This window comes from Pangasianodon hypophthalmus, chromosome 24, assembly GCF_027358585.1.
Source record: "Pangasianodon hypophthalmus isolate fPanHyp1 chromosome 24, fPanHyp1.pri, whole genome shotgun sequence".
Classification (NCBI taxonomy): domain Eukaryota; kingdom Metazoa; phylum Chordata; class Actinopteri; order Siluriformes; family Pangasiidae; genus Pangasianodon; species Pangasianodon hypophthalmus.
The window spans coordinates 2,671,974-2,686,948 of NC_069733.1; the positions used below are offsets into that span (position 1 = coordinate 2,671,974).

General features: G+C 39.0%; 1 protein-coding gene across 1 annotated transcript in view; it reads right to left on the reverse strand.

Annotated features, from left to right (window-relative positions):
* Positions 1-3,177: 3,177 nt before the first annotated feature.
* The window catches only part of loxl2b (lysyl oxidase-like 2b), a 28,708-nt gene continuing 16,910 nt past the window's right edge, over positions 3,178-14,975 (reverse strand). The window contains exons 6-14 of the mRNA XM_034299212.2: positions 13,044-13,227; positions 12,270-12,427; positions 11,923-12,090; positions 10,409-10,574; positions 10,059-10,299; positions 9,151-9,266; positions 8,882-9,018; positions 6,851-6,962; positions 3,178-4,776 (exon numbers count right to left, since the gene is read on the reverse strand). Coding sequence (XP_034155103.1) covers positions 4,706-4,776; positions 6,851-6,962; positions 8,882-9,018; positions 9,151-9,266; positions 10,059-10,299; positions 10,409-10,574; positions 11,923-12,090; positions 12,270-12,427; positions 13,044-13,227 — 1,353 coding nt within the window. The 3' untranslated portion in view covers positions 3,178-4,705. The remainder of the gene's footprint in view (positions 4,777-6,850; positions 6,963-8,881; positions 9,019-9,150; positions 9,267-10,058; positions 10,300-10,408; positions 10,575-11,922; positions 12,091-12,269; positions 12,428-13,043; positions 13,228-14,975) is intronic.

Genomic DNA, 14,975 nt, shown 5'->3' on the forward strand with positions numbered 1-14,975 from the left:
GGTACATGTTGTTCTAGTCTTTTCACTATACTGACACGCTGCACTAGTGTATCTCAGAAAGAAAAATGGCTAAATGTTCCCGTCCATCTACCTCCATGAAACAAGCAAGCATTGTTTACGTACTACTCTATACCGTTTTTGAGCACTAACACTAACTGGGTTTCCTATTATTGTAAGTGTTTGAATTAAAAAAATAAACCTTCCATGTCACCTTTAAAGCTACCGAAAGGTTTTGCATACCAGTCTTCTGGATTTTCAATGATTAGATTAACAGATTACTAAATAATTTTGAATGTAAGGTCGGAGTTTTCAATTTGACACGCAGATCATGACATCAATCACAATAACGGCATAAATCTTTAAAGAGAAACAGAGCTCATCAGTGTGTTTAACATCACTGCGCATGAAATTGCTAAACATTTTACAGTGAAAATTCCATTTGGGGTCGTTTGCTCAAAAAGTTTGGGAACCCCTGGTTTAATGTAATAAAATCTATAGGCTTAGCCATTGTGTATTTCACTTAATGTAATAAGGTCTATATGTATAGCTTTTGTTTTGATTATTGATTAATGTATTAAAATCTATAGGCCTTGCTATCATTTTGGTTATTGTTGAATGAAATCTATAGGCTTAGTTATTGTTTTGGTCGTGCCCCTTTTGAACCGTAATCCAGTGCTGGCCTTGCAGAACGGCACGCTCCTGAATAAATTTAGCTTGATGTATTCGAGGAGGATCTGCATAATGTCCTCTTCACCACAGGCATCTCCAGCGTTCCTGAAAGATGAGCTGGCAGGAAAATGGAGGTCTCTTTTTCAGATCTTCACCACATCCATCATGCATCTCATCTGAGATAAGCCTCCTTTGCATGAGCCAGCTTCACTGGAAAATATAAAAAAAACAACCTTGCAACATATAAGGGCTCTTTTTTTTTCCCAGGACGGTTTTAGCGGTTTGGATGCCGAAGATGTCCAGGAAACGAGTTCATGACACACACATTCTCATAAATAAAAATGAAATTGTGCCAGATTCGCTCTCACTGTCTTTCAGTCAACGATAAGCTGGTAGAGGAAAGGCAGCTCTTTAGAAATGAATCTTAAAATGTGTGGTCTAGTTGAATAAGCAAGTGTGCACGTCTTCACCTATGGAGGAATGCAACTAATGTAAACTGGTGTGCTGAAGTAGCTACAAGTGCAGACATACCAAAGCATGAAGTGTTTTCTGTGAAAAAACTTAGGACCCGAGGAGCAGGTCACTAAATAAATCACTTCAAGTGTGTAAATGAAAGCTATAATTTAGGAGCCAAATGCCTCAGGGTGCAAGTTAACGCTTAAGGTTTTCACACTGCTAATTTATGATGCTGTTGTTAATACATAGTAGTGATGAAACACTGGCTACTGGAGCTTTGAAGCATGTGTTGTGAAGGATGAGCACTTTGAGATGAAGCTCCACACTATAGCTCCATGCTTCTGATACGTAGCCTCAAACAAAATTAAGTCAAGAGGCTATTAGACTTGACTTATCCTAGAGTTACTCCGTAATAGGCAGCTGACAGTCGACAACATGTCAGCAACGGTTTAGAACTACCTTTGTTCAACTGTGTTTGAGCTAATATCATTAACCAGGGCTGCAACCTGTCCATCAAACTCTGATCTGAAAAGCCGCACAAAAGACCTGAAACTAGTCCAAAAAAATCAGAGCAATGGAAAAGACAGAAAATTTTTTCTCAGCCTTTGCATGAGAAGCAAGGTTACCGTTGTGTGCCCGCATTTGTAATGTCCACTCCATAATCCCCATTTTCCGTATCCATCTTTGATAGACTGTATCATACAGTACATCATATCCACACCTTCTACACTTAGCCTTTGTTTGCAGAAAGCTATCTGATTTCATTCTGAGTATTTGCGATCTTGGCGACAACTGAGTAACTAGCCCACCCTGGCAACCCTGTCGTTAAGTGTTCAGAAAAAGATCATTCTAAACTAGCCCTTGTCCTATTCTAGAGAAAGTGGGAAAAGTGTTTTCCACACTGTCTGTAAGATTAATGAGGCAGCTACTAGCAAGAGGCATTCATCATCCACATGTTTGTTCAGCCTTGTGCACTTCCAATATCCAATGCAGTAGAGGCCCAACAGGAAGTGGGTTGACCACCTGTCGACTGAAAATAGTGGCACTGTTCGGCCAAGTTCTTGTGCACACTATTAATGGTATGCAAACAAAACAAGGTAAATACATGAAGATATTCGCAAAGTCTTTGAGTAAGTTTTTAGGTATCTAAATAAATAAGATAAATACCTTTATATTAGGTATTTATCTCACACTGTCCACCTTAAAGAAAAAGTATGTCATGAGTGCAAGTCTAAAAGAGTGAATGGGTGTGAGCCTTCAGAAAAGTATTCCAGGTTCTCCATTTTACCTTTCCTTACTTTGTATGAGAGTTTGGTCCCTGGAGGACTAGTGGTTAAGCCATGGCGCTCTCACCGCCACGGCCTGGGTTCGGTTCCCGGCCAGGGAACCGCACACGACAGTGCACTCCCAGTGCGGGTCCCAAGCCCGGATAAAAATCAGGGCGGGTTGCAACAGGAAGAGCAGCCGACATAAAAACTGTGGCAAATCAACTATGCGGACCAATGATCCACTGTGGTGACCCCTAACGGGAGCAGCCAAAAGAAGAACAAGAACTTTCTATGAGACTTTCATAGATCTGCTTTATTTTGGTATAAAAGCGACCTCTTGTGGACGAAGTGCAAAAATACCACTCAACATATTCTCTGTTTTCCTGGATGCTTACATTTATTTACTGCTAAACAACATTACAAATGCACAGTATGGGATTTTTTTTAACGCTCCATTCAAGTAAGCATAATGTAAATCAGTCACGACAACATGTACCCTCTAAAAACAGAGGTTAGATCTTTGATAGCACCACTAGATCAGGAAAAAAAACCAAAAACAACAAAATATAAAGACATTCTGCACCAAATAAAATGAATGAACTAGATATATTTGTTAGCTAATCCCTGACTGAAAATAAGTTACTAACTGAAGCTAAGATTGGAGTAAAATTGTAATGCAATGACCATAAATAAGACCAGCATAAGACCTTCAGTGGAATGAAAAAGGGGTTCGTATTTGAACTTCCAAGGCCATTTGTGGTCACTGGCAAATACTTGGTAGTAGTAAAAGTAAAGAAAATTAATGGGGCAAAATGTTAGACTATATTCCCAAATGTTTTTTTTTTTATTTTTTATTTTTTTTATAGATGTTCATTGAAAAAGCTCAAGGGAGTTTTACTTACCTTCTCTCAGGTGGTACCTGCAATGGTTTGTTTTTGAGCCTCTAATACTCACTGCATTTAACAGATAAGCTCATAAATAGCTAGCTAGCTAGCTGTTGTTACTTAGCTAGCTATGTAGCTAGCCAGAGTGTGTCCTCAGTAGTTGCTAAAATTGACCTAACTCCTTATTTTAGATTACTAACTAGTATACTAGTTAGAGCACTAGTTGTTAAATGCACTAATATACACAGGTATACTTATCTGCTAGCTACCTAATGTTAAGCTAACAGCTAACAATGTTAACAGGCTACCTAATGTTAAGCTAGCACACCACACAACTAGCATAAGTCAAGTTGCTAATCTGCTGCTTTTACATCATAAAAAACTCAAAATTTCTTTGAATTTAGAAAATGTACAAACATTAAATATCAAGATTGTGTATTTATTTATTTTTTTAGTATTATTAGAGCATTTATTGGTTGTTCTATATTACCAGTTGTAATTATCTTCTGCCCTGATATTTGGGTAAGTAAAACTCCCGAGATTGTCCAAGTGCCCATGATTCCTATTCGATATCACAAAGGTTCTTAGCACTGAGCACTCTGGAAATGCAATGTCATGGTTGTCACCAATGCTAGTAAAGGTTTCTGTTTTATTTCTCCAGAGAACTGCAGTTATACGACATATGATCATAAAATACTGAACGATACTGAAACAATATTAAGGTAGCAAACTTTTTTGCAAATACAATTCCCAAATCTGGCTCCTTTTGATCTTCAGGAGTCCTTTGTGTTTGTGTTTGTGCACAAGTCCATTAAGGCTAAAAAAAAAAGTGCATCAGAATTTCCTTAAAAATCAGCTGAATCACCAACACCAGAGGCCAGTAGAGGCAAATTCATTATGTTTGGGTTGTCCTTACCTCAAGTCACTTTGAAACAACTTGTGATTAATTATGAAATTGGTGTTGTGTTTCTTTTCTGGATGTCCTGTGCCAGTAGTTGTTGGAGTTTTGCTTTGCTAGACATGTACCGATAATCAGTCGATCAAACTGTACCACAATACTGAGAAAAAAATTCTGTCCCAAGCATAAGGATAGTGGTCGAGGCCAAACATGAAGGATGACTGACAAACCGATTGACAACTGATGAATGCACTAGGCATTTTCTACTAATTGAAATATAGACAGAGACTATGGTGACAATACTGTATACAGTGAAAAAAAGGTTAGTCATTATCATGATATAACTATCATTACAAGTCCTACAGTTTTTAGTGTGTTTTCTCATATAGGGTGATTTTTTTTGGGGGGCGTTGGAGGGTATTTCATCCCAACAGAGTGGTGCATGTATTTAGCACCAAACATTCAGGGAAGGAAATATAGTGGTCCGAGCTCTCTGTGTCTCCGTTGTCTCATTTAGACCTGTCCACCTTTTACCTGAGGGTCACCTGGTTGCTCAAAAGGCCAGGAAACAGTATGTCTGCTTCACCGCTCACTGATCCACCTGTGGAAAGAGGAGACTGTCCTAAAGACTTTCCTGTGGTGGAAAACTTAAAGTTGGTTTGAAAACTTTACAACACACTGACACTGGAGACTCCTTCCAAAAATGCTTTAAAAATCAGAAGGTCAGCAATGTTATGGTATGAATAGATATAATGTAGGATCCAGATTAAAAATAATTACAAAAATAATTTTCTCAAAACAAAATATGACATTATTGGCTTCATTTGATTAAACTGTTGTGATGCCAGATATTAAAAAAATTGGTGTTGGAAGTAAACCTGGAATTTTGGACCTGTTTATAGTTTACTGTTTATAGATTAAGATGGAATAGGTATAGTTTTAAACACACACACACACATACATATATATATATATATATAGGTCCATAAATATTGGGACAGTGACACAGTTTTGGTAATTTTGCCTCTGTACACCACCACAGTGGATTTGAAATGAAGCAGTCAAGATGTGACTGAAGCGTAGACTTTCAGCTTTAATTCAAGGGGTTTATCAAAAATATTGCATTAACCGTTTAGGAATTACAGCCATTTTTTACAGAGTTCCTCCATTTTCACAGGCTCAAAAGTAATGGGACAAACTAATATAATCATAAATATTAGGATTATTTTTATTACTTGGAGGTAAATCCTTTGCAGTCAATGACTACCTGAAGTCTGGACCCCATAGACATCACCAAATGCTGAGTTTCCTCCCTTGAGATGATTTGCCAGGTCTTTACTGCAGCCATCTTCAGTTGCTGCTTGTTTGTGGGTCATTCTGCCTTCAGATTTGTCTTCAGTAAGTGAAAAGCAGCTCAGTTGGGTTGAGGTCAGGTGACTGACTCGGCAATTTAAGAACATTTAATTTCCAAGCTCTTGGGCTGCTTTCACAGTATGTTTTGGGTTGTTATCCATCTGTACTGTGAAGCGCTGTCCTATCAGTTTTGCAGCATTTGACTGAATCTGAGCAGAAAGTACAGCTCTGTACACTTCAGAATTCATCCTGCTACTTCTATCAACAGTCACATTATCAATAAACCCCAGTGACCCAGTTCCATTGGCAGCCAAACATGCCCATGCCATAACACTGCCTCCACATGTTTGACGGATGATGTGGTATGCTTTGGATCATGAGCCCTTCCTTTCCTTCTCCATACTTTTCTCTTCCCATCATTCTGGTACAAGTTAATCTTGCATCAGAACTGGTCAGGCTTTTTTTAGAGGTTTTTTAGCAAAGTCTAATCTGGCCTTTGTGTTCTTGAGTGTTACCAGAGGTTTGCATCTTGAGGTAGACCGTCTGTATTTACATTCATGAAGGTGGCTCTTGATTGTAGACTTTGAAAATGATAGGCCTACCTCCTCGAGACTGTTCCTGACTTGGCTAGATGTTGTGAAGGGGTTGTTCTTCAATAAGAAAAGAATTCTGCAATCATCTACTTTAGTTGTTTTCTGTGGTCTCCCAGGCCTTTAGGTGTTGCTGAGCTCGCCAGTGCATTCCTTCTTTTTAAGAATGTACCAAATTGTTGATTTGGCCCTCCTAAAGTTTCCGCTATCTCTCTGATAGGTCTGTTTTGGTTTTTCAGCCTAATGATGGCCTCCTTCACTTGCATCAACACTTCTTTGGATGGCATATTGAGAGTTCCCATGAACAGCTACCAAATGCAAATTCAACACTTGGAATCAGCTCCAGACCTTTTATCTCCTTAATTTATCATGATATAAGGAGGAAACAGGCCACAGCTGGCCATGAAACTGCTTATCAGTCAGTTGTCCCATTACTTTTAAGCCTGTGAAAATGGAGGATCTCTGTAAAAAATGGCTGTAATTCCTAAACGGTTAATGCAATATTTTTGTTAAACCCCTTGAATTAAAGCTGAAAGTCTACGCTTCAGTCACATCTTGACTGCTTCATTTCAAATCCACTGTGGTGGTGTACAGAGGCAAAATTACCAAAACTGTGTCACTGTCCCAATATTTATGGACCTGACTGTATATGTATATGTATTAATACTAAACTAAAACTTACCACTAACTTAAATGGATTGCATTTTTCTAATCACCGTCTGATTGTCTCACCTATATGGCAGTTGTACATCCATATGCGGTGGCCGTCATAACGAGTCTTGCATTTCACAATGTTGTTGGTGTAATCAGACTCGGGCACCTCGTAGTTGGGGTTAATGACAATCTGTAAAATAAGTTAGAACAGAGGTTAGGTTCCATGTACAGACATATAGCGATATATCATTTTCATACCATTGATAATCACATAATACACTATATGGCCAAAAGTTTGCAGACACCTGACCCTCACATTCATATTTCCTTTTTGAACATCCCATTTCAGATTTATTCTCCCTTTGCTGTTGTAATAACCTCCACTCTCCTAGGAAGGCGTTCCACTAGATGTTGGAGCGTGGCTGTGGGGATTTGTGTTCATTCAGCTACAAGAGCATTAGTGAGGTCAGGCGCTGATGTTGGTGAGGAGGTCTGGGGTGCAGTCGGTGTTCCAGTTCATCCCAAAGGTGTTCAGTGGGGTTGAGGTCAGGGCTCTGTGCAGGACACTCGAGAACCTCCACACCAGCCTTAACACACCATGTCTTCATGGAGCTTGGTTTGTACACAGGAGCATTGTCATGCTGGGACATGTTTGGGCCTCTTAGTTCCAGCCAGTGAAGGTAAAATTGTAAAGCTACAGCATACAGAGACATTCTGTGTAATTGTGTGCTTCCAACTTTGTGGCAACAGATTGGAGAAGACCCAGATATGGGAGTGATGGTCAGGTGTCCACAAACTTTTGGCCATATAGTGTATTTTAATAATTTTTTTAAAAGTAGCTTACTGTAAGTTAAAATGGTTAAATGTGTTCCTCAGTCCTGCCCAAATCTTTCATCTGTTGAACAGAATTATGGGATTGCTTTCTCTGAGTACGAGGCATGTAATTTTTCCTTCAAAGGACGGCCCAAAAAGTCGACTTGTGTTTGTGACCTTGATTCATTTGTCAGTGCGATTTGATTCATTTCTGCAGCATTTTTATTCTGGCAACCATTACATAAAAAAGAGCACCGCCATTCTCCCTTATTCACTGTGACCTATGAGCGTACACCATACACCTCATGACCTCACATATTCACCTGAATCACGGCCAGTCTATAGAAGAAAAACGGGGGAAAAACAACGTTGGAGTTGAAGCTGTGAGTGGATTTTACAAACAACAGCTCCACTACACAATTATTTAACCTAGTGTTAATATTAGTGATTTCCTTTTAACTTTGGGGGGATTGGTTTCTTAATATGATCAAAGATTTATATTAAATAGCAAATGTGCCAATATATTATTCACAAACATCCGATAGGAAAATGGTGCTACGGTAATGTAAAAAAGATTTTTATAGATATTCATATTGAATCATGAGTGAGGATCATGATCTCAATTCTAAGACAAAAAAAAAAAAAACAAAACAACAAAAACATGTTATTCCAATTTCATCAAGAATCATACAGTCCTAGAATATAATGATGTACTGTATAACTGCAGACACATTCGTAACATTCAAGAGAAACATAAATACAGCTGTGTTCTCTATTGGTTTAATCACACACTTCTTTGTCTTTATTCTGCTGACATTTTTTAAAACTAAATTTAAATATGTATCAGATTCTTCAGAAGTTTTAGTCCCACACTGCTAGAACTGTTTCTTCATAATACATTGCATATACAGCATGTATGTAATCTAGTTTAGATGACAGAATTTGTGTATAGAGATATAAAAATGTTACATTTTAAAACTCTGTGATTATTTTTGCAAGTAGCTTTGGTTTGTCTGCTCAGTGTTGGCATTATAATGCTAGTTTTGGCTAGGGATTTTAATGTTATGTTAGTGTTAAGGTAAAAAAAATACCTTCCTATAACATGGGAGAAACTACCGTAAATACTGGAGTAGCACGCCTACCGTAAGAACTATAACTATAACAAATCGGCAAGAATGCTACTAGAAATGACATATGACATTCTTACAGTAAAATGATGCATGTGATTATTGAATTAAAAACAAAACTAAGATATTCAAATAATACATGATGCAGCAAATGTGAAACTCTGCTCACCTGGAATATATAATCCCCAGGCTTGACGTCGGTGATGTCCACCCACTGGCAGTCGATATCATGTCTGTAAGTGTCCCAGCACCCCACGGTGATGCCCTGCTCACCAAAGTTGGCACATTCGTATTTCTTTTCAATGCCTGGTTAAAAGGTAAGAGTTAATACAGCCTGCGCAATCCACATATATGTTCCCCCCCAGCTGCCAACACACCTTAAAGAAGCAATCAGCAACACTAACACTGTTTGACATTATAGAACAGCCGTACACAAACCTTCATCACACTCCGAGTCCTCGAGACAGAAGCTGGCTTTGTGTCCTTCTGCTACTTTTGAGCCGTTTAAGCTGAGCAGATCATAATAAGTGAAGACCTCCATGCTGTGGTAATGTCTGAAAAATCAGGAACAATACAATTAAAATAACTTTATAATCTTCTTTTTATATAGAGGATGATAACTATAAACTATACTGATAAAGTCCCAAAGCGCATTCATTGTACGCCAGTAACGTCATTAAATTTTATACTTCACCTTGTTATTCTGAAGGGCTAAAATGGGCTAAAACATCATTTGTGTGAATGAATATGAGTTTTAAATCTGATCCAAGCAAATGATCCATGGCGTTTAGGAAATCGGAAGTGCTGTGATGTAAAGCTGACTAAGGACAACTAATCCTAGCAATGCCGCAGCCATCCATAGCTGGGAGTCAACAGAGCAAAACTGGCTGTGCTATCTGGGTGGGAGGGGCATATGCTCTCTCTCGCTTGTCAATCACAGTGAGACTTAGCCAATCGTGGGGATCTACGAGTTCACGTATTTGGAAAAGAGCAGATCGGACTTTCTTCTGAGTGTGTTACGCTGCCCTGTGATGCAGCATGAGCAGCAGTGTGAAAAGATGTGATTGGTTGGCTTTCACGTGTCTCAGAGGAATCATGTGTTAGGTTAGTAGCTGGCTGGTGGGCGGGGACTAGCAAGATCAAACTGGGGAGAAAATGGGGGGAAAAGAGTTTATATTTTTGCTAAATTTACTTCAGTAAAAATAATTAAAGCTTCAACTTTAACCAGTGTATTTCCACAGATGAGAATTTTGAGTTTGTATTATTTCTTGATAATTGTTGGAATAAAAAGTCCTCGGTGCTGGACGCAGACTCAAGGCCCGTGCTGTGTGATGTGTTTGGCTGACCTGTGACAGTCGTGCCAGACCCAGGTTTCTCTGCTGGCTTTGGGCTTGAAGTCGGCCTGGCCGTTGTTGTGGATCTGGGAGGAGAAGCGCAGCAGGCGTCGGTATGAGTTGGCCGGAGTCGAGCTGGACGTGGAGGCCAGGCAGTTCTCCTCATACGCACACTGCAGCATGAACATGGGCCGGTCCTCTATGTACGTGGTCTGCTCCACCACCGCCGGGTTCAGCACCAGGTCTGACGCGGCTGCACCGAGAAGTGCAGGGGGAAGTCATTAAAAAAATATAAAACATGCATTCATTTTTTTAATGAAATTATATTGGGATATGTAAGGCATTATGGGTGATGCTCTTACTCTCAGAGCAGGAAACCCCGGCGGCGTATCGCGCTCCTCCTCTGGGGCAGTTCACGTGCTCTCCGTGATGCAGACAGTGAGACAGAGACATCTCAGTACCGGCACAGCGCACACCGCTCATCACTAGACCGTCAGCACTCACCACCCCGGGCCAGTGCCACGTCTCCTACACAGACACACACACACACACGTGTGTCATTTGCATTTTATACTGATGTCATATTGTGATAATGATGATATTAGTTTTACTTAATACAAAGATATACATAAAAATATTCAAAAATACATTGAATTATATTCACTTTCATAGATATACAATTTTATTTTTTTATTATCAATGCATGTAGACCAGTTTCTAACATGTAAAACAGACACAGTCACACGACCAGATACACACACTGTATGCTCACTGACGCTAACCTTGTGATTAAAAAATTTAAATGTCACATGTTTAATAAAATAAAATAAAATGAGACTATAAAGAACAACCTATGGGATGTTTGCTGGGGCACAAAAATGGACTTTTCTTTTTTACACATGTGTAACTGAACCACTAGAGGGAGCCATGTGTCTTCTTTACATGTTAGAAACATCACTGGTTTGCATGCACTGCTGATGAGGCATGATATAATTTTGAACATATTTTGAACAGAATATGTCCTTATTACAATTTTTTTTAAAAAATGCTCAGTCTGTTCTTCAGACTTTATCAGAATTATGCGGATAACTTTACAGTTTACAGTCCCAGTGAAGGAGGCATGGCCTCTGAATGCTCAGAGCTTAACTATTATACTCTATTCCATTGAATCGTATCGAATCAGCTTTAACTGCATCATACTGCCTCTGCTTTAAACGCATCTTTAATGAATTAGGTAATTAATAACATATGGAAATACACAAATATAATTAGCTGCAGGTCACTTTGAACTCGTTATCTGTGTAGATGTGTCCCAGATGTAGCCAGATGTTTATATGAAAGTGAGGGATGGATCCCACTGCCAACACTAAGCACAAGATGGCCATAACTGTCACAAATGAAATGTGGCTTTTAAATAAAATGATTAAAGGGAACAAATATGTTTGTGTCCTGCATGTGTGAGTGTGAGTGTTTTTTATACCAAACGTTCCCACAAGGATAGGAATATCTGACAGTTTTGGCCTTGTCTTTGACAACTGGTTGATCCCCACCAGAAAACCGCTTATTCTACGCTATTAAAATGATATAGTTTTAATAATATAGTAAATTATTCCTGATCCTTCATGTGCTTGAAACAATTGGAGCTGGTTTGCATCATTATGATTAAGTAGGCTTTTCATTTTTAATAAATAAATTTATTAACAAACATACATTCCTTTGTATGCTTTGTATGCTTTCCTGTCACATTCCTGACAGCGCCGTGCCGAACAAAACTGATCTCAACGTGAAAGCATGAAATAAAACTGTTGCTTTGTTGTTAAAAAGAGAAGGTCCTCACTGATTTGTGATGGGATTTCAGACTGTGAGGTAATCGTACCTGGAAGGCGTGGCTGGCAAAGCCGAGGCCGAGTTGCCTGCACACTACCATGGCCTCCATGGTGCTCCAGCCGTCTCCACACACCGTTCCCCACACCAGAGAGCCGTTTCGCTCCATCAGCACCTCCACACGGCCTTCGAATGGGTTACGGCCTCCGCTCAGACGCAGCTGTGTGGGAACAAATAGTATTTCTTAATTATTCCGAATGTACATCCAAACCAGTGTGTTCTTATTGGCTGAAAGCAGTCAGGATGATGATAAGTGTAGGTTGGTAGATTTCCAGAAATGGTATAGAGATAGGTGGAGGCAGCTCCATTTTAATCAAGACTGTATGTGTAGGTGCTCACACGCTGCTGGAAGCCCATAGCAGGAACGTTGCAGCGGACTCCAGCATCCTCCTCATGGCTGCATCCCTCTGAGTCTTTATCCATGTTAAAGACACATTCGGTGACAGATTTCTCAAACCCGGAGCACTGAACCTCATTCATGTGGACCGGGCCCATTCCTGTAACATACACACACTTACTGCTTAGTTGGATAATGAAGAATAATTAAATCATAAAAAACTAAAACCGAAATCCATTTCTCACACAAGATCATTCTTCACTAATAAAAGTTATTTCCTGTTATCGCTTACGTTATAGCACTTAGAAACATTTCCATGTTCCCGGATCAGCCTCCATTTTTTCTCCTCTTTAAGTTAATAAGACAAAAAAAATGAAGGTTGACATGTTACCTTAAAGCTCTGTCTTAAAGTTACAGCTTTACAAAGCACTGTCTGTTACACTGTCTGTTATGAAGCACTAACACTGGAGACTCCTTCCATCCCTCCAAGTTAAAAAAAATCCACTCCTTAATGTTAAATAATCGTCTCCTTAAGAGATATGGCTAACTTATAGCCATATCAACAACTATACATTTTCTTTGTTGAATGACATCACACTGTTTAATCCATTGATTATTAGCCTTTATACAAGTTGTTACTATAGAAATGATAATGTGTGTTTATATAATCCTGTGATTTGCAGCTGCACTAGTCTGAGCTGCTGTTATAGAAAATTACTCAACACTTTCTGACCAATCAGAGTCGATAATTTAACAGCACAGCAATTTAAGCCAACCTTGACCCAGTTGACCTCCAGACAACGCTTCCTTGGCGGTTCCAAAGCCGAGCTCTCGACACACCACGGTGGCAGCCACAAGGTTCCAGTGATCGTCACAAATGGTGCCCCACTCGCCATTTTTCAGCACCTCCACCCGACCTTCACCAACCACCGCGCCTCCTTTCAGACGCACCAATGGCTGCTGAAATACAGAATGAAATACTTGTCCACTGGTTACCTTTAACCCAGGCTAGATCTATAGAGTTTATAGCCTTAACTTAACTTATAAGTTAACTTATATAATCTTATCTTCATCTAAATTATCACCAGTATAACTAATATTATTGGGAATGGAACACCATGCTTCAGAATCCACCAGACTGTGTGTGTGTGTGTGTGTGTGTGTAAATCCTCAAAATCTTTTTTTTTTTCAACATATTGTCCATCCATTCACCAAAAAACATGTTCGAAAATTATAATACATTCATCCAAACTGTTATAATGCTTAGGAACATTCTGCTTTGTTAATGTTTAATTGTTAAAATAATGATGATGATGATGCAAAATCAGTCAAGAAATGTCTCCACTCTCTGGTTCCACATGACACATCGTCTGCACTTATAGCAGAGTAGAACCAGAGGGGGCACTACAGAGGCAAAACCAATAGTTTTTCCCCCATTATTTTATAATGTATATGTAAAAATTGTTAATATTCTGCAGGACTGATGTGATTTATTCATACAAAGCAATTCATTTCAGCTAAAAAATGTAGCATTTCAGCTTGCCACATGGAGGATCCTCAAGCATGCGAAGAGATTGTGGATTTACATTTCTGTCAATATTGTCTACACTGAATATATGTACAAGACATAATATAAGACATAATTAAAACATTGAGGAGTTTAAGATATGTCTATTTGCTTTAATTTAACAAGTCTAACCAACTGTATTGGTGTAAAATCTAAAGAGATGGTTCAGTAGGACTCGGGAACGTGACAGGCTGCCGTCCTGACATCTGGAAGCGCACGGTTTGGTCAGTGAAATCATCCTTTTGGGAAAAATCCTGCGTGAGCAAAATTTGAGAGTGATCGAACACCATCCCTTATATTAATGTCGGCGTAATCATAGAGGTTCCTCCGAAATTGCAGGGTTGGGAACGGATCCTTCATGTATGGAGTTGAAATAAATGTCCATCTTAAAATACATGGAAATGATACACTGACGGTACTGCAATGCCGGCTTTGTGTTCTGAGTGAAAAGCCTTTGGTTTGGGAGAAAGTTGGTCCGTTTTGAGAAAGCTGTAGAGGACAGCGAAAGGTAAAATGTCATTTAAAATGTTAAATGATTTAGCTCTTCTTTGTTCCTAGACATAATGCTCACGAGCAGTACACAGTTTCAGGGCTAGACTGTAGAATCCAATAGCTTATATCTGAAATTTCCAAATATCAGTAACTCACTAGCTAAAAAAATGTGCTTTTAACATTTTAAACTTTTTAAATTATGAATAAAGTTCTTCAAAGTGAACAGAAAACAAGTTTTTTGAAGCTGAAATCATTAGCAATCTCCTCCGTGTATGTGTGTGTGTGTGTGTGTTGGATCATGTTCATATGCATTTTACCAATTCCAACATTTCCATCTGAATATTTTGCTAGTTTAATTGAATTACCATAAAAAGCCACTGTGTGGGAAATCAACCAACACAGTGAAAAAATAATAAACACACCAATCCAACACAGTCATGGAAATACATGAAATACACTCGCAATGCCACCAACAACATTAATACCTCTCTTCATTTTCTTTCAATGAATAATCCTTAGGTGTGTCTTTGAATCTTCGGTGACTCAGGTTCAGTTTTTCATAAACACAAATTCCAAATCCACACACTTCAAATTAGTGAAGACTTAAACTGAAATCCTGAAATTGAACTGTACATATGAAGAGCTCTGA